The 25574-nt window shown below is 40.6% G+C and overlaps 1 protein-coding gene across 1 annotated transcript in view; it reads right to left on the minus strand.

Annotated features, from left to right (window-relative positions):
- The window catches only part of trhr2 (thyrotropin releasing hormone receptor 2), a 59850-nt gene extending 34740 nt beyond the window's left edge, over positions 1 to 25110 (minus strand). The window contains exons 1-5 of the mRNA XM_078244193.1: positions 24728 to 25110; positions 19524 to 19656; positions 17576 to 17727; positions 15724 to 15847; positions 1318 to 1907 (exon numbers count right to left, since the gene is read on the minus strand). Of these exons, the coding sequence (XP_078100319.1) occupies positions 1318 to 1907; positions 15724 to 15847; positions 17576 to 17727; positions 19524 to 19656; positions 24728 to 25110 (1382 nt within the window). The remainder of the gene's footprint in view (positions 1 to 1317; positions 1908 to 15723; positions 15848 to 17575; positions 17728 to 19523; positions 19657 to 24727) is intronic.
- Between the last annotated feature and the right edge of the window lie 464 nt (positions 25111 to 25574).

Genomic DNA, 25574 nt, shown 5'->3' on the forward strand with positions numbered 1-25574 from the left:
TTTGCCCTGATTGGCTCAGCTACCCCTCTGGTGAAAGAGCCTAAATAAACTTCAGCTTCAGCTTGTAACATTTGCATCAAATCGCGCAACATTGCCTTCTATTAATGTATCATGCTACGTTACATAAGGGATTCTCTTGATGGCTCTGGAAACATTCTAGATTACACATTGGTTACTGTCACTATGTTACTTACATTTTCAACCAAGAAGCAGATGTAATGTTAGATAAAGCTAATAAAAGTCACCTTAGCTTTTTTATGGGATGATAAATGAATGTCTTAATTGGATAATGTAATAAACTTTGCATTAAAAAAAAAAAAAAGTCTTTGTGTTGGCGTTTTAAACTCTGGTGGATTTGTGAGGACTATGGTTAACTGCTCCTCAGATCTCTGCAGGGTAAATCCAGACAGCTAGCTAGACTATCTGTCCAATCTGAGTTTTCTGTCACATGACCATTTTGTAGCGGATCTGTGTGGAGTTTAGCACTGCCCATGACGATTCTGATTGGTTTAAAGAAATGCCATTAAACCAGAGCACCCTTTCCTCCCATCTCCGAATGCTATGTGGAGTAGCCAGACCCTCCTTCAGCACGCTTTGGAGGAGGGTCTGGGAAAGCGAGACTACCTTCTATCTGACCTTTAACACTGTTTGGTGAACTACTAAATCTGGACAGAATTGTCTTGACTTGATCTTTTGCTGAACTTCTGTGCTTGCTATTGTACTAGAGAAATAGTACTATAGTACTCTGCCTCTTTAACTATCATACTGTACTGTATCTCAGAAATGAATTCCACTTGGATTGGACTGGAGCGTGCAGATTAGAAAACATGAGCACCATCATAGAATTAGTGATGGATGGCAATGTTAAAAAGATCATTATGTCTTCATTTTATACACTAAATTGTGTCCCGTGTGTCTGTGCAAGATTTAGGATAGGACAAATTATTTAAACTATGGTATTTGCACTGTTGTTTCTCCTTTGAATTTATAATAGAGTGTTGCAGGGATGACATATTTTAATATTTGAAATTATATTATTTATGAGTGCTCCATACCACAGTGTGACTTCTGCCATTTCCTCATCATCTTTCATATTTACATGCAACCTCAGTGGTCAAGGTGAAATCTACCACTTTTACATCATGAAATGAATGCAAGTCACAGGTTTCTTCTCTCTTTTTTCATTACCTAACGGATCCTGTCCATGGGTAAACCACGGCTGTTTTGTCACCGGATGGAAACAGCTAAATTGAATAGGTTTGTTGTTTCAATTCTTACTGGATTTAAGTGACACTTACAAATTCATAGATATCCTACAATATTTGCATGCTTTCCTGCTGGTCGTTTGTTGTATGTCTCTCTGGTAAATTAACTGTAGTATCATTTAATGAAGGCCAAACAACCTCCTCATCACCAGATGGCGTTGTCTCAGCTGGACCCACACCAAAGCTGAGAGTGGCTGGGCTGAGGTCGATGGTATGGTCTGCTTTCTTGCCAGTGACTGTTGCTGTCTCCTGATGACCACTTCTATTCTGCTTTGTAGTCACATCAGTGACCGTATTCATATCTCTCCTTGCCTTTTCATTGGTTCCATTGCTATTGGCCTGGGAGGCTCGGGGTTCTCGGACAGTACCAAAGCCGGTCTGGATCATCGACAGTGTCCTCTGATTTCCTGCAGGCTGATGGCAGCGGTAAAGCCCACGAAATGCTGAGCGAAACTTGTGAGACATGGCATTGTATATCACAGGGTTTATAGCGCTGTTGGCATAGATGCATGTCCGACAAAACAGGAGGAACCAGGCATCCAGATAGGGTGTGGACACAAAAGAGTTGATCAAAACTAAAGTCCGGTAGGGCATCCACAGGAGAGCAAATAGGATCACCACTACTGCCAACATCTTTGTCACCTGTAGGGAAATAGCAGAGATACAGTTCATTAAGACCCCATTAAAGAAAGAAAGACTTAATTATTAATTTTTTTCAATTTCTGAACAGGGACTTGAACCAGCCTCTGGTCCCCAGGCCAAGCCCCCACGGACTGAGCTACTGCTGCATTGACAGGGGGTTACTGTCACAGGAGGCGAGCATAGACTGTAGGCTTCATTCACCCTGCCTCAGCTCCAGCTGCCCACTTTCAGCTTCATTTTGGCTTTTCAGAAAACTATGGTTGACATTACGGAGACTACATCCATATTTTATACAGTCTATGGAATAAGAGGTGTCAAACGCATTATAGTTCATGGGCCACATACAGCCCAATGTGATGTCAGGTGGGCCAGACCAGTAAAACCATTGCATAATAACTGATAAACAACAACCAAATTTGTCCCTTTCTTTTAATGTAAAGGGGTACAATTACATTCTAAAAAGTCCACACTATGCGCCTGGGTAGCTCACCTGGTAGAGCGTGGGCCCATATACAGAGGTTTACTCCTCGTCGCAGCTGCCGCGGGTTCGACTCTGACCTGTGGCCCTTTGCTCTCTCTCTCTCTCTCCCCTTTCATGTCTTCAGTTGTCCTATAAATAAAGGGCCTAATATGCCCCAAATAATCTTTAAAATGTCCAAAGTTAAAGAGCAATCTATTTACAAAACAGTTGATGAACAGCCAAAGTTATCTTAAGAAGATTTGGTGTAATTTCAACAATATGTCTCAGTTTTCAACTGTATTCTGGTCAGGATGGAAAAAGAAATGATAGAGGCACCAAAAATTATTTTCATTGAGCACAGAAAGGTGCTGTGAACACACCAAGAACACTAGCTTCCTATTTACCTCTGTGAAAAAATAGGAACTGGTGATTTATTTCTTGGAACACACTCTGTGCCCACTTCTTTTTGACAATTTCCGCTGGTGGCACCTGCATGTACAGCAGCAACCAATTTTTTACAGTGTGTAGCCTGTACGTATGCACATGGGATCTTTAATAGTGTATCCATCATAGGGCCTGCTACTGTTATTAGCCCCCAGTGGACAAAAAAAAAGTATTGAAAAATTCAAATCAATGACTTCTCTGAAAATGTCACATCCAGTGGGCGAGATTGGACCCTTTGGTGGACCCGTTCTAACCCGTCCGGCCATATGTTTGACACCCCAGCTCAAAGTTATTGGTAGACAAATAGCCTGTAGGAAAAGCTGCTCCTCAGCAAAAAGTTTGGCCCCTGATGAAAGCTGACATTTTCACCTTCATAGTTTACATCAGAACTTTTAGTTTTTCATAAATGTAAATAATAATGTAAATAAGAGGCTTGTGTCAATCCTAATAAACATGAGAAGAGAGGCATGCAAACTGAGGCTACTATGCTATACCTTGTTTTGCACCAGACTATTTGACCAGTGTATGGTGATGAATGAGAATAATAAACAGATATGAACCTTATATAATCCACATTATTTACACAAAACAACTACCCCTTGAATTGACAACAACAAATTTGTGTCTTACAAACACAAATAGGCGGCAGTCTAAAAGAAATGGCATAAATACTGATGACATTTTAAAGGCATCAACAGCAGCCATTTAAGTACTATCATTCAACTATGACTAATAATCTGGCTATTATTTATTTTTTTGTGGATAACCGATCAATCAAATCAATCAATCAAATGAGTATTAACAAAAGCTTCTTTAAATATATTTGAGTATTAATCCAATTTACTAATAAGAAAATTAAATTACAATCACTGTTGCCTAGTACTGCCAAAACCCACTTGGAATCAACACCTTTAGCCACTTAAACCACAGGCAGGTCCTCCAATCTCACAAGCTTCCTGCCAACTCCAAGGCTATGTTTAGACTGCAGGCAAATAAGATTTGTTTCTCAAATCAGATCTTTAAGACAGACTGTCCGCACTGTTATTTCCAAGCGATCAGATTGGATCTGTGTGTACAGACATCACCAACCTATCTCAATGAGTTGCTGGGTAACAACGTAGGCGTGTGTCAGTGTAGATACACTGGTGACGCAGCTTTCCAACGAGGAAGCTTGAGAAATGGAGGGCCATTATTACGCCCTCCAACTGCACTGTCAAGTCGCAGTGAACTGTTGTTCTCTTCCATGTTGTCCTCCATAGCTCTAGTTGCAGCATCTGCTCATCACTTCCGTCACTCTGGACTTGACGTCGTTGTTGTGTATCTCGTTGCGAGTAACGTTAAGCATTTAGTTGAGTTGCCTCTTTAGCGGAATGCTCGGAGTAAATTTAAGTTGTGCTTTAAATGTGAAAGGTAAAATCAGAATTATGCACTTGATAGTGGAAGTAAATAAAGGCTGTCTTGGTTCACGCAAAAGTGACGCAAAATACATTTTGAAATCCAATTAGAGCGGCCAGAGTTTCCGGACTAAGAAGCATCTGTAGAAATCCAATTGGAATCGTATTTCAAACCACCTCTAAATGTGATTTGGATCTGATTTGCAAAAATTGCATTCTATGTGTTTTTTTACTGTTCAGACTTCAAAATCCTGGATACAGTCTGGATATGCCAAAAAATGGATTTGGGCTGGCAGTCTGAACAAGGCCCACATGGCACCATATGAAATGGAAATATGAATCAACTAATACATTATGATATATTAATATATATTAAGATGGCAGAATACAATGGAGATGCAATTATACCTGGCTTTATCAGCTGCAACTTTAGTGATGCTTACACATTAATGCATCACTAATTAGAATTCAGAGATACAATATATATTTTTTCTCTCAAATGGCCATTCTGCATAATGAGTAATTTTACTTTCTGTATTTTAAGTATATTTTGATATTAATACTTATATACTTTAACTTTAAGATATTGAAGGTATGACTTGTATGTTTACTTTAATTGGTAGTAGAATATTTCTACACTGTTGTATTGGTACTTTTAAGTAAAATATCTGACTACTTCTTCCACCACTGCAGTGGTGGAAGAAGTAGTCAGATATTTTACTAGTAAGTTAGAGGAGAAGGGAGCAGCTATCACCATGACAAAGCTTTATAGAGCTGCAGGATTGGGTGTTACTCTGCCTCACTTGTTTAAATGTTTCCAGCTGAATCTTTTGAAAACAAGCAGCCTGAAAACGGTCTTAAATACTGGTATGCACTTGATTATATGAATATTACATTACATTTCATTTAGCTGATGCTAAATCCATGGCAACTTCCAATAAGTGCATTCAACCATGAAGGTACAAACTCATAACAGCAAGAATCACAAAAGAAGTACATTAGCTTCAAAGAGCCAAACTAAAAAGGGCCACATGTAAGTGCAACATGTAAGTGCAATTCTTTTTTTGTATAACCATCATCTTCTTAGCCAAGGTGCAGTCGGAAGAGATGTGCTTTAGCCTGCAGCGAAACAGAGTGTAGACTTTCAGATGTACTGATGTCAGTAGGGAGCTTGTTCCACCATTTAGGAGCCAGGACAGCAAACACTCAGGATTTCCTTGAGAGATTATGTGTCCCTGAGGTAGCAGCAATATGCGCTAAAAGACTGAGGCTAAACCTACACATCTCAGGCAAAAGGTCAGCATCCTCACCAGCTGATGATCCATGTAGAATAAATAAAGAAACAGCACCATTATTGTGTTAAAGCGTACAATACAAGATGTTTTCACTTTCAGTGTTGCAAGAGATAAGGGATGAGGATGAGGACTTGCTGGAGTGTAAACTACCCTCAAGAGCAGGACAGGGTTGATAATGCTAACCTCAATTCTGATAGCATTCAGAACTGGCTTCTACACAGTGGGCTAATACTAGACAATGGGTGTGTTATTTATAAATTGGTCTTTTTTTAACATTGACTGCAGCATACCTTTGCTGGTACAATTTATTTTTTAACACTTAAAGAATAAAATATGGAAGCTTTATATACATTAGCATGTAACATTAGTGCCAAATTTATAAGATAGACGTCTATCTTATACATTTACATTTTAAACACAGGAATGTAATGAACTGTGAGCTACTGTATTGTTAGTACTTAAAGTAGTTATGCGTATAAGTAGAAATTGTAAATGAATGCTGTGTTTGTGTGTGTGTGTTTAGATATACATACAGTACATAACCTGTAACCCTACAAACTAATGTAGTTATTGATGTGCTCCTTGGCCTTGGAAGTAACGCTTGTTAAGCTACCAGTTAGCTGGACATGCTAATGATTGAAGTTAACATTAGAGATGATAAACAGTTAATGATCAATTTTAATCTTATTCCTTTTTGGTCTGAATAACGAGTAGACAATGACATTCACAACAAACAGAAACCATTTTTGAATTGAGAGAGTGCTGCACATTACACTGATATGTATTTTGTAGCTGCCAGTAATGAAAAAAAAAAAACATTCTGACTGTTTTCAAGAGACAGAGTGAGTATTTACACAAATGTGTGATTTACATCCTGCTTTTATGTATGTACTATTTATGTATTTTTATGTTTCACGTTTACAAGAGAAAAGGCTTCAAAGATGGGAAATATCTTCTCCTTGGCTAGAAATATCTTGATCAACGTTTCCCAACAGGAAAAGAAGAAAAGAGGGGGGGCAATTTATATTCAGGCCAATGGGGAACACGCAAAATCAAAAACATTGGAACTCAACATAAGTAATGGCAGCCAATCAATAGAGCAAGAACTAAATGGACAGCAAGGACAATCAACCTCAAATTGCAAAGCCCTGCAGTGTCTCAGAAAGCTATGTGTGTGTGTAACAACCTCAGCATGCCTTGACCCTCCTTCCCACCTCACCACACCACTGGCTGGTAACCATGGTAACAGCTCAGACATCTCTGAACCCATGCACGCCAATAACACACCTACCCGCCTCCCAGCCTCACCCTGCAACCAAGTCAACCGCCTTCAGTGTGTCAGGTTGATACCAGGTATCATGCACACGCCTCCTCTCAGCAAAATGCAATTTGAGATAAGGGTCTGTGTCCATGCCCTAAACAGTGAGCTAGTGACAGCCACCTCAGCAGGTAGTTACGTTACACAACAAAGTGTTTAATTGAACATGAAGGAGGTGGGCTGGAGATCATTTCTAATTATGTCTGCAATGCCATAATGAGAAAAAAAAATCTGAAATCAGAAAGCATTGGGGTGACATCGATTAATCTGTTGATTATTTTCTTGAATAATCAATTAGATGTTTGGTCTATGACACGTCATAAAATTGTGAAAATTGTTGATCTGTGTTTTCCCAAAGCCCGAGACAACATCCTCAACTGTCTTGTTTTGTCCACAACTCCAAATATAATCAGTTTACTGTCACAGAGGAGTAACAAAACCAGAAAAAATTCACACGTAAGAAGCTGGAATCAGAAAATTTTATGGAAAATTTTTTCCATTAGAAAATGACTCAAACCGATAAATCAATTATCAAAATAGTTGGCGATTAATTTAATAGTTGACAACTGATCGGTTAATTGATTAATCTTTTTAACTCTTGAATCCAGACTCTAATAGTTCGTCCCACTCATAAAAAGCTGTGCTGTGGACTCACCCAGGGCAACAATGACCAAGCTTCTCCATCTCTCCACCTTGACGAGATCACAGACATGCAGAAACTCAGAGATTAAAACTATATAATCTCACACCACACTGTATTAATATCCAATCGTAAAAGTGCCATTCTTTGGCATACACAAAATTATCAAACTCCTAACAGATTGAATTGGCCTATCAAACGATGAATGAAAGACCATGAAGAGCCTATTGAAGAACTGAGAGAGTAAAATCATTTGTGGTATTAAGCACACTTCAATGTAAATCCCAAATCACATTATGCAAATATTCTGCTCTTAGATGGAGCCACTTGAACACATGAGATTGGGATCGTCTCTCTGCTCTCGCATGAGTGTCCCACAAGCATACAGTGACACAGAAACAAGCTATGCTAAAGGTTGCATGAGACAGTAAAGCACTGAAGACCCAATAAATTAAATGGTTATTCTTTAATCTGTGACTTTGTACAACCTCTGTGAGTTACCTCTAGAAACTGCAGCTGCAGTAGCAGTCCTTTCATGGCATCCAGAAGTCCAGAAGTGAAACAGATTTTCTGCATTTTCTGAGACATTGGACCTCATACAGGAAGTGATATGAGAACAAATCTCCTCTAATTTTTGTTCATTTCCACAATGTGTTCTTATTTTATTACTACATCAGCGTCATGGACTCATGGCAGTGCTACCCATCCTAGAGAGGGCTAATCAGCATATGCACTGCGTTCATCAACCACCAGAAACAGAACGAGTAGAGAGACAAACTCACATTTAGCTCCGCACTCCTTTTGTGTGTGTTTGTGTGTTTGTGTGTGTGTGTGTGTGTGTGTGTGTGCACAGAGAGAGAGAGAGAGATAGAGAGAGAGATAGAGAGAGAGAGAGAGATAGAGAGAGAGATAGAGAGAGAGAGAGAGAACATTGTGTTGTCTTTTTCGTCAACGATATTGCATGACATCACCCCAGTTTAATGACGGCGGCGTTGTCTCGTCTCTGGTGCGATGTCAGCAATCAGCTTTTGCTCCGGGAATGCGAAGAAAAGTTTGTTAACGTTATATCCTAGTTTGGCTATCACCAGACCAAGCTCAATCTTTTAAGATTGAACATTAGTCTGGGGAGTCTGCTCTCTATTTTCTCTGCACAAGAGGTGGGATCAAAGGGCATAGTTCAAATGACTCATGTATGCAATTGGATAGTACTTCAACCAATCAGAGCAACGATCCGGGTGACGGAGCAGCGACAGCGGCATCAACGGGTTACTTCCATGGAGTGCTGCGCTTCGGTGGCAGCCATGTTGAATGTAAACAAAAAGCTGCTTGATTGCTTCTCTATCGTCATCGTGTTAAAAAGCGCGCCAGGTGGATAAGCCAGTTTGTGATTGGTTCCCGCAAATTTGTAACGGAAGCAGGATAGAATGATATGCAGGTTTCCAGCCTGAGCTTAATCAAATCACAGTAATCATCCAAGTAATACTATGCTATTAAAATAATAATTGTTGGCATGCTTTTATAAATCATGTTTTAATGTTAAACATGTGGCACAGTGAATCCTTTTACTGTATCTGTGGATGGCCTTAGAGACTACCTCACCTATAGGACAGAGAGCCCATCATTCATGATTTTTTTCATTAATAGGCTGATTTATATTTGCTAATAATATGTTGGATTTATGTTAAGACATTTACATTTTTGAAAAAACTTTCAAAAAAATTACAATAACTTGCTGGCTCACCTGCAGTAACTGTGAGGATCCCCTAGATCTCTGGTTTACAATAGTTTGCAAACCTGTTAATGACTCCGTGAAAAAGTTAGACTGAACAACAAACTAACAAGATTTGTTAAAAAGTCTAATCTGCCTTAACGCGTCGTTGCACCAGATGATTTTTCTTTGGATGTTTGCATCATGTTAATGACAGGTGTGTCATGTCATGGTTACACATTGCACATCCCTTCAAATAAAGTGATACCAAATCCTTTCACTCAGTATTTTAAAACTTAATTCAAAAGGTGAATGGGCCCATCAAGGGGTACCAGACACACAACACTGTCACCATAATAGTGGGATAGAGGAAAAATGGCAAATGCCTGTTGATTGCATATTTAATATGATTTTTTAAATATATTTTATGCCTTAGAGAATGCAGCAGTGTTTTAAATCCGTAAAAACAATTAAATTAAATTTACAATTTAAAAATGTAAGTCATTACTTTCTTCTAGCTGCATCTCACTGCCTTTCTGATTTCCCTGCTCAAGTGACAAAAATAGTTGGACACAATCAGATACGGGGGGTTCAGCTGCTGTTAGACAATCAAAGAAGCACTTCATTTGAAGCATACTGGGGCGCTGGGGGATTATTACATTTTGTAAATGTAATAATCTTACTGTAAGAGAATCAGGGCTTTACACGGATTCAGTCATAACCTGGGTGATGTTAAAATAAAATCAAGAAATTTATAATTTTTTTATAATCATATTAATTTATTTACAATTTAAATCTCATTTTACCAGCCATGACACTAATGCTGTTATTTTTTTCACCCTCTGTCTGTAGGACGTAGAACCGGGGCCATGGGCTCTTCTAACCTAACGCCCCTTTGGCATCGCGACTGGTGTTATTGCATTCAAACTGACTGCATCGGCCGTCAGACGGTGCGGTGAAAATGTAAGTCTGCCCATTCTTTATGAATAGGGCTAGTGTGTTTAGGCTGCGGTGGGGGGTGCTGCAGGGAAAAGCCGGAAAAAAAGTTCAGAATGATTCAACTTTTGGAGTTGACTGTTTCCTGCAACAACAAAGCACAGTCCATCCATTTCTTTTGAAATGAAGCTGCCTTCAAGTGCGATCGGAAATGTCGTGATCTATAAACAATCTGATGGAAAACAGTATCGATAAGGTCTCTTCTGGGTTAAAAACAGCTTCTTTTTCACAGTTGGTTATGAACTATACACTATACATTATTTCAGGCTACACTGGGTGGCCGTTTTAGGTAACTAACACAAGCTTTTGAAAATCCAGATAACTACTAGGTTACTGATCTTTGTTTACAGCCTAAGGCTGACATTACAAATATTGTTTTATGTAAATATTGTATATTAACTGTTTTACATATTGCGTGTGTTGATTTCATGTTGATTTTGCTTGTTTTAACTATGCATGGTGGTTTATTGATTTGAATTGTGTTTTGTTTTCTAATATCCATAACATACCTTTTAATAGAAAAGATGTTGCTATTTTAAACATATATAAAATTAAAATTGTATATTTCTATAATTACTTTATTGTCTCTGACCCCTAACTTGGTAAACGAACCTGTGTGCTTTAAAGGTCTTGGGCCTATCCCAAGTGGCGTTGTTGGAAATCTTAAATTCCCTGAGTGTCATTACAACGTACTGCCACATAAGCAAAAACCAGGGAAACACAGAGCAGAGCCGGCCCCTGACCTCACAGCATCTGCAGCTGCAACGGGGAATTCAACCAAAGTTGGTAAGCTTGTTAGCAACTTTATTGTTTGTTAACGTTGTTGTTAAAGGAACACGCCACCATTTTTTGAAATAGAGATTATTCACTGTCTCCCCTAGATTTTAAATAGGTGGGCAAACACATTTTTGTCTCAGTGCTAGGGATGTCACCGATACTACCAACACCTTCTGGTTCTAAAATGACAAAACACAGACGACGCCCATTTTTTTTAAGCACTGTAGGTATGGAGCTAAATCAGGGTCAAATGTTTTGTTAATTTCAAAAAAAATATATATAGTATAGCTTGAAATTGAAAATTTAAGTTTTGGTGTAAAACTTGAAAAATAATGTATTCAAACTAAAAATAAGTGTACCAATTTTTCTTTCAGTTTGAATAAAATGTTGATTAAATTCTGGAATTATTTTGAATAAATTATTCATTTTCATTTTTCACTTTTATATTTGTTTTCAGTTCCACATTTCATGTTTTCAGATTCAAAACATTTTTTTTACGGCTTCAAATCTTTTTTTCAGTTTCAGATCTGTTTTTTTTAGTTTCAGATCAGTTTTTTTCAGTTACAGACTTTTGGCCCTGATTTTGCGTAGGGGGCGTGGCTTCAACTCAGAGGGGCGTGGAATTATGAGTGACAGCCTAACAAAGAAGGCAGAAAACTCTCCTCAGTCATGTTGCCTTCAGGAAATTGTGTTACTGCGAGAACTATGACTGAATGCTTTCTATCCACCATATACATGTGATTTTTACTAAACAAACTGATGCCAGTGACAAAGTCCCATTTAAAAAAACAGTTTTGGACAACACGTGGTACCAATTACACTATACGAGCAATAAACTGTGCCAGATTGTGCAGTTCAGCAGGAACAATGACTTCTCCCACTTCCACGTACCAAGCACAAGCACTTACCCCCCGTTGGCATCCCATTGACTGCCATTCATTTTGACGTCACTTTGACAGCGAATAACTTTACACCTGAAGCGTTTAAAGACTTTATTTGTCCATTGTTTATTTCTAAAGAAACACGACAATTGAATACATGGTTTCATTTTTCAAGTTTTAGACCAAAACTTAAATTTTTTATTTCAAGCTTTAGTTTTTCAACTATATATATATTTTTTCAAATTAACAAAACATTTGGCCCTGATTTAGCTCCATACATAGGCACCGTTAGCGACGGCGTGTTAGCAGCATCGATGCTGCGCCTCTTCTGGAACTGATGGGAGCAGTATACGCTTAAGAGTGGTCCAGTCAATACATTTAAAAAAAGGAGGTCACGAACAAGTGGCCGAGAGTCAACTCTACCCGACTTAAAAAACGGCATGTTCACTGCAAACTCACGGTCCTCTCTTCCTGATTTACAGCCCCCCCTCTCTTGGCTTCAAATAACTCACTGTTGTCGGCTACGGCCTGCTGAACACGCTACATGTTGTAAACAGCCGTGGCCGCTTGCCTGCTCATCTGGTAACGTTAGCCATTAGCAGGGTTAGCATGGCGGCGTTAGCCACGGTTAGCCATGACCGAGGGGGTAAGCCTCTTTAGAATGCGTAGCTCCTATGGCGCCATTTTGATGCTACCAAGCCATCACCTCCCGTTAGCATTCCATTGACTGCCATTCATTTTGGCGCCACTTAGCAGCGAATAACTTTACATCTGAAGCGTGTATCAGAATCAGAAATACTTTAATAATCCCAGGGGGAAATTATTTTTGTTACCACTCCAGGTATACAAACAACATATACAAACAACATATATTATCCAGACTTTTAACATATATAATAAAAACAATTATACAGTAATAATATATAAAATATGAAATGTACAATGTTAATGTGCAAATGAGAGAAATGATTGTCTATGTTAAGATGATTATAGTGCAATAAAAAAGAGAAGTGATTGTCTATGTTTGAGATGAGATGATTACAGAGAGGGGGTGTGTGAATCTCTGAGGGAGACGTTGTAAAGTTTAATGACCACAGGCAGGAAAGATTTCCTGTGGCGCTCTGTGGTGCATCTGGGTGAGAGGAGTTTTCTGCTGAAGGTGCTCCTCTGCTGGGCCAGTGTGTCGTAGAGAGGGTGTGAGACATTATCCAAGATGGACTAAAGACTCTATTTGTCCATTGTTTATTTCTAAAGAAACATGGCAATGTATAAAAGGCTCCATTACCTTGTATCTCACGTTATGGCTCCGTAGCAGACGTTTTTATAAAAATAGGCTAACGATTATGTCATAACCAAGCGACTTACTGTTGCATAGTAGAGTAATTACCATATAGTACAGGAGAAGCTCTCAGGCAGTTTGGACTTCCATTAGCTGTTTAAGTGTAATTACTAATGTTAACTATCATTTTAGTGATCAATAATTAGCCTGTGCCTATGTTATCTCCTTACATATACCTACGCTCTCCGTCTCTGCTAGATTGGGAATTATTGAGATTTCTCTTGGCACAGCTACCAGAAGACTTCCAACTTCAGACAGGTTGCTCACGTCACATTTACGTTTTTGAGCTCAGTTGGAGACTGAGTATATGGAATCTTAGAAAATCCTTTTTTTTTACCGTGGTATCGAAATCAGCATCGAGAATTGTGTTATTTTACTGGTATTGGCACAGACTACTGAATTTTTGGTATCGTGAGACCCTTACTCAGTGCATGCATTGTCTTAGTCCGGCAGAGCCGCCACTAGTTTAGCTTAGCATAGTGAATGGAATCCTTTGTTGCCAGATAGCAGGTTTAGTTAACCTAGCTAGCCGTCCACAGCTATGCTTGCTAGGTCCCCAGGGGACTGCAGCAACAGCCTCGAGTGCGTGAAAAAAAGTTGCGCTTATTGCTTTAGCTAATGAGTTTGTTCGCTCCCAGTAGCTTTCCATGTAAAACGGCTCAGGCCTCGCTTTCCACTGACCTGTCAGTCTGTTCAGACAACATGCCCGGAGGTTACAGTTTCTTTAACCAGACTACAGGCCTATATCAGAGGGGGGCCTGATGACGACTCTTGGTGTGAAAATGTTATGGATCATGCAATGTGGGGAAATATATCCAGTGACAAAGTAAAAAACGATTCTCATTGAAAGAGGGGCCTTTTCATTTCACAACAAATACCCCACATCAGCAAGAGACTGTGGAATAGGTGGTCAGGTTCACTTGTTTAATGACATGTTCTGCAGCCGATTGCCTAATAGACATGTGGCGCCATGAGAATGGCTGTTATATTCATTATCAACCTTGATAAATTGTAGGTAGGATATTACTTTCACACTTTTTCAAAATGGTAATCCATCATGTTGTAATGTATTGGTTTGTATACATTTCTGTACCCTATTAGATTGTGTGGTTCCCTGTGATGCGCTGTAGGGCACTTTGCGCTCTTTGTGATAGTGAACGTTTAGGCTACTACTTGCATGTGCGTGTGTGTTTGGGTAGGGGATGGAGGGGGGCCCATTCCGATTTTGTGCTCAGGGCCCGTGGTCATGATAATCCGTCCCTTAACGTGTTTGTACGAGTCAAAACTCTGCAACCGCTCAATGTCACTGACGTTACTACTTACTGGCATACTATGCAATTTTCCTGCTCGCAAGCTGTAGTTCAAATGAGACAACCTGTAGGGGGACCAAAGCGGTGAACCGCCAATTCGCTCTCCTTACAGGTTGTCTCATTGGAACTGCAGCTTGCGAGAAAAGTTGCATAGTATGCCTTTAACATTACTTACGCCTTGGCAACATGCTGTGACTCTACCTGAGACAGGTGCATCTTGTCTACCAGCTCCTCAAACTTTTAGACACAGCAGCTAGCAGGGCCGTTTCTAGCCCAAAAAGAGATTTAGAAAGACAGCACTGTCTTTGTTTGATTCACCTCTAGTCTCTAATCTTTTCAGATGAATTTAAAAAGGTTGATGATTGATCATATAATCATTTTCAAAACATTCAAAACTGTTACTGTTATTTCTGTTTCAAAAGGCAGCAATAAATAACACATTAAAATCTAGTGTTCATGAAATTTCATACATTAGCAATGAAATTAATTAATGCATAATAATTGTGATAATCGTGAAACCGTGATAATTTTTCAGACTATAATCGTACCAACAAAATCTATAATCATTGCATCCCTATGCACAACCCTGCGGCAAATCACCAGATCCCCTTTTGCTGGTGTGAACACACCCTAATCCAATTGCAAGATGGTCTCTAGTCTTATTGTTTTTAAGGTCATCTCTGATATTCATAGACAGAAATGCTATTACTTTTTTAGAGAACAAAGATCTTTGTACTATGGCTTTTCAATTGCTAAAATAATTTTAAAAGAATAATATGTGGACACAAAACTAGTTCCTTCTGGACTAAAAAGAACTTTGTCGTATCCCTTCTGAGTGGATAAAGGCTTCTGAAGGTAAATGGTTTTAAGACCAAAAAGCCTGAGAGAATGTGTTCTACATCCAAGAGCATTAAGACAAAGCACCACTGCAGCGATACCATGTAACCTGGGAGAGAGAGGGCTTACTTAGTAAAAAGGCTTTTGACTGCTTAGCCTGAGGAAAAGTAACCATTACCACCACAATTGCCTTCAGGGCCTCGTAACAGCCAGGACATAGAGCCGACAAGAGGCCACTTTTCGAAAGCAATGGACATCATCATCATGCTGTTAAGAGGGAATCATAACCCTATTTCCAGAAGATCACACACACAGCCAAAGATAAGACCGGGATCAAATAAGAAAGGATGTAACATGAAATGGAGAGCACAGAAGGGGTTAATGGGAAAGAGGTTAAATTTGGGATGAGGCAGAAACCTGTTTCCTGGAGGAGAGCGTGCTCTTTTGCCGGCCCTGGCGACCCCCCTTCCCCACTTCAGAGGCTTCCCGGCAGCTCCGACGCAGTGTGGTGGCACTGGAGTCAGGATGGTTGGGCAGAGGGCTGGGGGGACACAAGCAGCATGTTAGATGTGTTGGTTGGTTTAGGTTTCTTGATTAAATCAGGTGTTAGGAGGTGGTTTGATTTATTATGTGCTGTAGGGTTTCTTTATAAAAACAGAAAATTTAAAAAGGGTTACCAGTTAACCCTAACCAGAAATAGGCTGCAAACAAAACATTGACATAATATCATATTATAAAGTTGTTGGCAAGCAATTCATTATTCAGACCTCAAACAGACACATAACAACATGATCAGTTATTTTAGAGTTTTGATTTGGATGCCTGATGAATGTAAATCCAATATTCATTTTCCTTTCAGCTCTGTTTTGGTCTCCACTAACTCCAAGTCTTGGCTCTTTAGCTTCTAAATCCTCCGCTATGCTAACTTTGCCAGAGGGCTTTGCCAGACCTTCCTCCACAGCGCTGCGCAGGAGGGTCTGGCTAGTTCACACAGCATTCAGGGATGGGCGAAAAACATGCTCTGGTTTATTGGCATTTCTTCAAACCAATCACAATGGTCTTGGCTGGCGCTAAGCTCCAGACAGAGCCACAGTGCCTCTGCTAAATGGTCTCAGGAAGGAACTTTTTTTTTTTTTTTTTTGGTGGAACATGTGTACATTCAAAAGTTGTTTAGTCTGTCCAATTAGAAGACTCAGATTGGACAGATAGTCTAGCTAGCTGTCGGTTAGCCACAGTCCTCATAAATCCACCGGAGGATAGAACGCCAACACAAAGAAAGAGGAAGGGGACGGACATCGGCTAAAAAGACGGAAGCACCGGAGCAATCCTGGAAGTGGAACGTCAAGGATACAGACTACTTCTAGGCTAATGTTTGAACATCCCTCTAGCGAACAGCACTTTTAACAACAAGAGTAGTGTAGTTAATAATTGGCTGAATTTAAGCATATTCAAATATAATCGGAAATGACGAACGTGTCACATGGGTCTGGCTTCTCCAGCTGAACATAATGGCGGCTCGTTCGGAATACGATCTCATTTTACGAATAAAATTCACTGAAACGTGTTTCTGAAAACATTTTAAGAGAGAAATAGGCCATGCAGTTGCTGAATCTGTCTTCATTTCAGATCGACAAAGGTCAGTTTAAAAGATTTTTGTCAGATTTTGAGAGGCGTTTGTCGCTCATCCAGCTCGTTATTTCCGGGTTAGCACTCCACCAATCAGATTGGTCATTGAGTCCGACTGCCAGCCTTCCGATTGAACATGTCAAATCGGCCAAAATGAAGGCTGACGGCCCCTCCGACGGACAACGGCACGGAACACACCGAACAGACAGTGGTGGTTCTTGCAAGCAGAGTCAGAGATTTCCTGACTTTTAGTCCCTATTCCCTAGTATGGTTCAATCACCAAATCTACGGCAGCCTATGTTTTCCATAATGAAGTTTGAAAGTATTTAATTTGACTTCCTGCCTGGTAGATACCCATCTTTTTCGAACTCCATGCCTCCAGTTTGTAATGCAGGCTTTCTCTTTTAAATCATTACAAATTGTAAGCTCCTAAACCAAGCTGAGTTTAAAAAATGACATCATCAGGGTTATTTGCTCCGACTTGACAAAGCTCCTCCAGAGCCGCTTAAGACATTATACAAGTCTTTTCACAGGCTGAGTAGTACTCCACATGGTGAATACACTGATACATTACATATGTCAAACTGGTGGAGTGACCCTTTTGTAACTCATTTATTATGGTTTTAAAGACCTTGTACAGTACCTGAGATAGAGGATTCGTGCTATCAAGCCATACAGCACAATGGCAAGGAGCAGTGGGATGACGTAGAAAATGGTAAAGTCGATGAGGTAGATGGGTAGGTAGAGCTCTCGTTTCACTTTGTAGCCACACTGCACATGTCCATCCTGGCTGACCTGAATGTCATACAGTTATCATAGAGACACTGAAATAAGACTCTGGGCTGAGTTGCACATTATTATCTTTCACATCTAAACATAATAACACTACTCTCAGAAATGGCACAGAGCTCTTAAAAAAGCTTTTCACATTCACTTGCAAGTTGTCACAGCATTTGGACAAAATAGGCTTGGTAATAACAAAGACTTTATTCCTCTGTTCTTGACACAAATGAAAAATCACCTGATCCAATTTAAAGAATGTCATCACCAAAAAGAGATATACATGTTCTTTGGTAATTGCAGTTGAACCTATTGGCTCAATTAAACAACACAAACACCTATAATATAATGTAGTATTAAATAAACATATTATTGTAAAACACACATTTTACATTTAATGTTTAAATGATGCAAATTGACACATAATTATGAAATAAAATAGATGTCAGGTCTCCAGGCTGCAACAAAATGTCATTTTGCGACCATTGTTTGAGACAATGCAAGTGTTTTTTTAACTACTTGCACATGTAAGACCTGCAAATTTGATGACTTCTTTATTTCTATGTTTCATGTTGAAAAAGGAAGAGAGAGCGAGTCTGCCAGAGTTGGCCAATGTGTGTGAGAGGGGGAGGGTCCGTGAGTGATAAGTCAACTGCATAACACTGTGATCTACACTTGTGTGGTCTCGCTTTAGTGACGTCAAACTCATCGTCCGCACATGCTGTTGCACAGCTCTGTTATTACCATGTTTCCGTGAAAATCATGATGTTGCACTCCGTAATACATTTACGAGTGGTGATCCGCAGCCGAAGGTCATCCATTTTGTTTACTAAAGATTGTACATAGGCGAGGAAAATGCTGCATAGTAATAGCCGATAACGAGTTAGCCCTCGTCCCACTTATCCCACTTTGTTTACGGTCTCAAACCCTCTTGCTTGTACTTCCGGTCGGCGGAGCTGTGTTGATAGACCTTGACAGTGTTGTATTCGATCTCGTCACAAAATCGACCGCATTTTTGTTGTCTCGGTCTCAGACAAAAAGGACAGGATTTTATTTCAACACCATAACTGCGGGATATCACTTAATTGCCTGTGCATTTACTGATTTATTTGCATTTTTACATCAATGGTAATGTTTGGGGTGGCAGTAGCTCAGTCTGTAGGGAGTTGGGTTGAGAACCGGAGGGTTGCTGGTTCCAGTCCCCATAAGGTCCAAAGTATGATGGTGAACTGGTAGCTGGTGAGGTGCAAGTTCACCTCCTGAGCACTGCCAAGGTGCTCTTGAGCAAGACACCGAACTCTCAAGGGTTAGGGTTAGGTGCAAGCAGGTGGTGGTAACTGACAGCTGCAGCCCCCTCACTCTGACTCCATTACTGCATGTATAGGTACTGAGCGTGTGTGTGTATTTCAGGCCTGTGTATAATGTGTTTTCTAACAAAAGAGTAAAACATTGTAATTTCCATTGTGGGATCAATAAAGTATAAATTATTATTATTATGTCAGCACCGACATTGACAAATGACAGAGGTATTTGTATGTTCTGTGTGTTCTAAATATAAAAAAAGCTCTGTGTTTTATTGATTATTTTCCATTGGAAATTGAAGTCATAAAAAAGTGTTTTGGCGTGGCTGGCCGAGTGGCACTATATCCATGTTATGAAAAGGGGGATTTAATTAATTAGTTTTGTTTCATTGTGCATGACCAAAAAACGCCCCCCGCTGATGCACGCTGATTGTTACTCTGCTGAGATCCTCAGCAAGTTAAACCAGTAACACACAAAATGTAATGCAAAATGCAGCATATTTATCTAACCTGAATGTCCACCAGGAAAAACCACAGCATGCAATAGACACAGGTGAAGATCCAAACAACTGCAATGATCCGCTTGGCCCGGGACACTGTGCACACTGTCTGAGCCTTCATTGGATGGCAGATAGCTAGGTACCTGCATGTAAAGAGGAAATGGAGGGTTTAAACACAACCGTGGCAAGGAAAGTCTATTTATATAGCACATTTCATACAGAGACGCAGCTCAAGCCATTTTATATTAAAAAGTTTAAAAAGACAGGTAGGAAGAATAAAAGTGTAAGCAATTAATAAATAAAATAATAATGAATGTTTTTTATCGCTTTGGTACTATGATTGCAACTGTGTGGTGTCATGAGCCGGGGGATTTGAGGACCCAAAAGCAGAGATCAGTCGGAAGTTTCGTTGCTTGACGATTTATTAACAGAAAAACCAGAGCAAATACAAAAAGTGAAAAATGCAAAACAAACGACACAAGGGGTATAAACTGAGGCAGGCAAAAACTAAGTCCAGAATGAACGTCAAACAAAAGAACAGGATATCAAAAAAGCGGGAACACAGAGAGCGCAGGGACGATACTGCACACAGACACACAGACTGAAACACACTAACAGACACAAAACGATCTGACAAGAGACAAGGGAAACACAAGGGCTAAATACACTGGGTAATGAGGTAATGAGGGGGTAGGTGACACAGCAGGTGAAACACATTAGGAGAGACAGGGTAATCAACAAAGGCGGGAAAACAAAGTAAAACTGGACACGATAAGACAGAAAACCAGACTATCAAAATAAAACAGGAAAAAGAAAAAAACTTGACACAACACTAGACAACACAAGGGGGAACAGAGAACACAGGAACTAACAAAACATACACAATTCAGAATAAACAACAAAAAACAGGAAAGAGCAACAGAAATATACAAACAGGCAACAGAAATGTCCAAAACCACAACAGAGCCCCATCCTCAAGGGCGTATTCCAGACGTCCAAAAAAAAAGTCAATCCTAGAGGGCGTAGCGGGACCGAATGAAAAGAGTAAAAAAAACAAAAAGCGTCCAGGAAACCAAAAACAACCCAAGGAGGGTGGAAAAAGTCCGGGGAAGTCAGAGAGTCAATGGAGAGAAAGGGCATTCAGGAACTGGGACTGAGGGCACTAAGGCACGGGGGAGCAGAAAGCACTGGGGCACAGGGAACAGAGAGCACTGGGGCACCGGGAACAGGGGAGCCTAGAGGGCACTCGGGGAGCATAGAGGGCCGGAGAGACCTCAGGGAAACAGAGGGCCACACGAGACAGGGAACAGAGAGGCCACATGGGACAGGGAACAGAGGGGCCACACGGGACAGGGAAAAGAGAGACCACATGGGACAGGGAAAAGAGAGGGGCCACTCGGGACAGGGAACAGAGAGGCCACACGGGACAGGGAACAGAGAAGGGCCACTTGGGACAGGGAACAGGAGGCCCCGAGACAGGGGACAGGGAGGCCTCGGCAACAGGGAACAGAGAGGCCCCGGCAACAGGGAACACAGAGGCCCCGGCAACAGGGAACACAGAGGCCCCGGCAACAGGAAACAGAGAGGCCTTGGCAACAGGAAACAGAGAGGCCCTGGCAACAGGAAACAGAGAGGCCCTGGCAACAGGAAACAAAGAGGCCTCGGCAACAGAAAACAGAGAGGCCTCGGCAACAGGGAACCATGGGCACTTGGGAACAGGGGGCAGCAGTGAAGGCAGAAGCCTTCAGGCGGCCGGCGGGAAGGCAGAATCCTTCAGGTGGCCAGCGGCGAAGGCAGAATCCTCCGGCGGCCAGACAGGACGGTAAAGGTAAGGCCCCTCAGGCGGCTAGGCAGGACGTTGTGGACCCTTGAGCAGCCGCCGGCAAAGGCGAAACCCAGGCGACGAGTCAGCTGGGCTGGCGACAGGTCAGCTGGGTTGGGGTCAGGCGGCGGGTCAGCAGGACTGGGGCCAGGCGTCGGGTCAGCTGGGCTGAAGTCAGACGGCGGGTCAGCTGGGCTGGCATCAGGTCAGCTGAGCTGGAGCCAGGCGGCGGGTCAGCAGGACTGGAGTCCGGCGGCGAGTCAGCAGGGTTGGAGCCAGGCAGCGGGTCAGCAGGAACAGAGGTCGACAGGACACGAGGGGCAGAAGTGGGTCTGACCGCCGACAGGACATGAGGGGCAGGAGTAGGTTTGACCGCCGACATAGGGAAAGTCTCTGGGGGGCAAGACAAAGGCAAAGTCTCCAGGGGGCAGGACAAGGGCAAAGTCTCTGGGGCGGTCTCAAAGGTGATCTCAGGGGAGCCGGAGATTGGCAAAGTCTCAGTGGCAGTCTCAGGGGTGTCAGACACAGTTAAAAGGCATGAAGACAAAAGTCTTTAGTCGGTTTTTAAAGTAGTTACAGTTGGTGCTAATCTGAGTTCTTCTGGCAGTTTGTTCCAACAGTGGTGGTATAATAACTTAAAGCAGCTTCACCATGTTTTGTTCTGACTCTGGGAATGGTTAGCTGACCTGTTCCAGATTACCTAAGAGGCCTGGGGGGATCATATGGAAGAAGTAGGTCAGAAATGTATATAGGCCCCTAAGCCATTAAATGAGAAAAGGTCATTACAGTAGTCTAAACTATTTGAGATGAAAGCATGAATTTGTTCTTATATATCTTGTTTGGACATGTATCCTCAAAGTCTCTCTATATTTGTATGGCAATAATAGGCTAATTTTGTTATTGACTTGATATTGCTGTTTAAATTGAGATCTTGATCTGTTACTTGGTATTTTCACTTCAAAGAAATGGAGTCAATGATCTCAGTTTTGTTTATATCATAACAGGAAGCCATGGGTGTCAAAATGATTGAAGATTTTATTGAACAATAAGAAAAGGCTATTTCGAAGTTCCTAAAAATGATAAAAAGTGAAAAAAGGAGTATGAAACTCAAATATAAAGATAATTAAAAAAGAGAACTTGGCAATAATAATTTGGGTTCTGCATGCAATGGTGGAAGAAGTACTCAGATACTTTACTTAAGTAAAAGTAATAATACCACACTGGAAAAATACTGTTACAAGTAAAAGTCCTGCTTAGAAAATGTTACTTAAGTAAAAGTATGTAAGTATCCTCAGGAAAATGTACTTAAAGTATTAAAAGTAAAAAGTACCTACTGCAGAAAAATCCTCCTATTTTAGAAACTGAAAACAGTTTAATCGGCTAATTATTTTCAGGTGTACTTGTAGGCCGTTATATTGTTGGGTAGTTTAATTTATAATAAAACATCAGATTTTATAAACTACATGTGTTTTGCTTAAGCCCACAACTTAATGTGTAAAGTAACTAGTAACTAAAGCTGTAACAGATGAATGTAGTGGAGTAAAAACTACAATATTACCCTCTGAAATAGGAGTAGAAGTAGAAAGTGGCATGAAAAGAAAAGACTCAAGTAAAGTACCTCAACATTTGGACTTAAGTACGTATTTGAGTAAATGTACTTAGTTACATTCCACCACAGTGCATGGGATGGTCTAAAAACTATTGTTAGGTCAAAAAACAAAAGCAACCAAAAGGTGGTTCATGATTGTTTTAAATTTTACAAACAACTGGCACAGGAGTTTAATGAGTTGTATCTTAGGTTTGACACCCTTGATTTTAGTAATGATGTTTCAGAAATAAAAAACTAACTGTAATGCACTGGTTACATTCCCTTGGTTGTTCAATCGCTGGCCTAGACTCTTTGAAACACTCCAGAGCTAGAAAAAGCCCAGGGCCTGACATTATGAGTAGCTGTCTGCGCTCCTGTTCAGAACCAATACGTTCTCACTCCCAATTCAACCCATACTGACACTTGGACAGTGGCCCCTTAGTACTGTTACTGAGCTCTCACGGCCACCGTATAACGCCCCTATCAGCAGGACATCATTTGTGTGTGCTTTCAAAACCATTACAAATCACAGCACTATGGTTTGGTTAGGTTGAGGGCCAAAAATGACTTGGTTAACATTAGGGAAACATTGTGGTTTAGGTTAAAATAAATTAATAAAGTTAGGGGACATTTGTCGTCATGGTTACAATAATAAACATGTTTGAGGGAACGATCTTGGTCATGGTTAACCCTCTGAAGACGAAAGACGCACCGGCGCGTCCAAACAATGTTTGACAAAACTCCTACTCAAAAAGCGATATTACAGAATTTCATTTCAGACATTTATTTACTATTTTAATCATATATAACCTAAGACTTTGGTAAACTCATTTCAAGCTTCAAAACAACTCGTACAACACATCTTGAGTTAAGGTTTGTTATCAAGAGATTTGAAGAATTTCAAAAAGCCAACATCAACGTTTCAGCTTTAGTGCCAAATTATCTCCTCACACATTGCTCTAACAAAATGTGGGCATCACTATATGGAAAGCGGAGTTTGTTGGGGGTCAGTTACATGGAAATACCCTAAAAAAAGTACATTTAAGAAGATAAGTGAAAATGCCTTTAGACCTCAGAGGGTTAAAAAACTATGACTGTCAGCAGGAAACAACAAGCAGTGTCCCAGGATTTACTGATCTATGTACCCTGACCTCCCCGCTACACAGACTTTGTTGCTCTACAACAATGTCGCACTAGTTCCTTTGCTCCTATCATACTTTATACAGCCACTAGAGGGCTTAGACACTTAAACATAGGCCTATGTTGTTATGGGGCACTTGCTGAAACAACTGTTGCTGTTCGTCTTGGGATGATAGTCTCCTGAGGTCATAGATGAAGCTATATGTAACGAAGAAGTCTAAAACCAATTATTATAGATGAGAATGCAAAACCATTGGCTTGCATCATATTACATCACTTACACCCACACACTGTTTACCTTGTTCACATGTAGAGCCTGTGTTAATGTTAAATACTTTGCCTTTGTAACTTATGCAAATTAAAAGCATTCTCCAGTAAAAGTAAAATGAATACCATTAACAACTCAAAATTATAGTGGCCCACCCAGGCAAACAGCCCCAAAACACTTCCATTAGGAGAAACATGGTGCAAATACAGAAAGGATGCACAGTAAAAAACAAACTCTAAAACACCTGTAACAGCAAGACGCTGTAAACACAGAAACGATGCAACATAAAAAAACACAGTATGCAAGTGTGAGTTTCTCTTTTCTTAACTCTAATACAGCAGATATTGCAAAATCTGTACTAAGAGCAGTTGTATTTGGTTGTTTGTCCATTCTCACCTCTCTACAGTGAAGGCGGTGATGGAGCAGGAGGACACGTTGATGCCCAGGTACTGAAGGTAGGTGATCCCAAGGCAGCCAGTGTGGCCAAAAATCCATGTGCCTATCAGACTGTCCGACACATTGGGCAGCCCAGCTGCCACCAGAACCGTCAGGTCGGCTATGGCCAGGCTGACTAGGTAACAGTTGGTGGGTGTCCTCATGTGGCGTGTGGTGAGGACCACAGTGACCACCATGATGTTTCCCACAATGCCCACACCACACACCAGCATGACCAGGAACACTGAAACCGTCTTGTACTCCAACGACTCAGAGACGGCGTCACTGGGACTCAGAGAGATATTGGTTGGGGTGTTGATTCTGGAGCTCACGTTGTCCGCCATATCTGCTTGCGACCTGGCTAGTGTTAGTTAAATACAGGTTATGTTCTTTTGATTAAAGTGATGAGAGACATGACTGAAATGTTATGTTTTTTCTCCTTCATTAAGAGCATTAACTCCCATGTATAGCCAGTCCAGTTAAAAGCATATGATATTGACTGTTGTGAAGCTTTAGCATCTCACAGCTCACTACAGAGAAAGAAACAGCTGTGAATTTGCTTGTTATAAGTCTTTGATCACTGAGAAGAGAAAATAAGCACTGTTTTCTTGTTTTGATATTTCCTTCTGTCATGCCCCCTTCACTTCCCTTCTCTATCTTCCTTTAAACTAATGAAGAGGAGTGAAAAAGAATAACACGTTGCATATTATCCCAGGACTTCCAAAGACCGAGTCACCTAGAAATAGAAGATGAGTTAAATTACTTGGACAGACAGGGAATTAAATCGACAATAACCTTTGGATTGAAT

The sequence above is a fragment of the Sander vitreus genome, unplaced genomic scaffold, assembly GCF_031162955.1.
Source record: "Sander vitreus isolate 19-12246 unplaced genomic scaffold, sanVit1 ctg125_1, whole genome shotgun sequence".
Taxonomy (NCBI): Eukaryota; Metazoa; Chordata; class Actinopteri; order Perciformes; family Percidae; genus Sander; species Sander vitreus.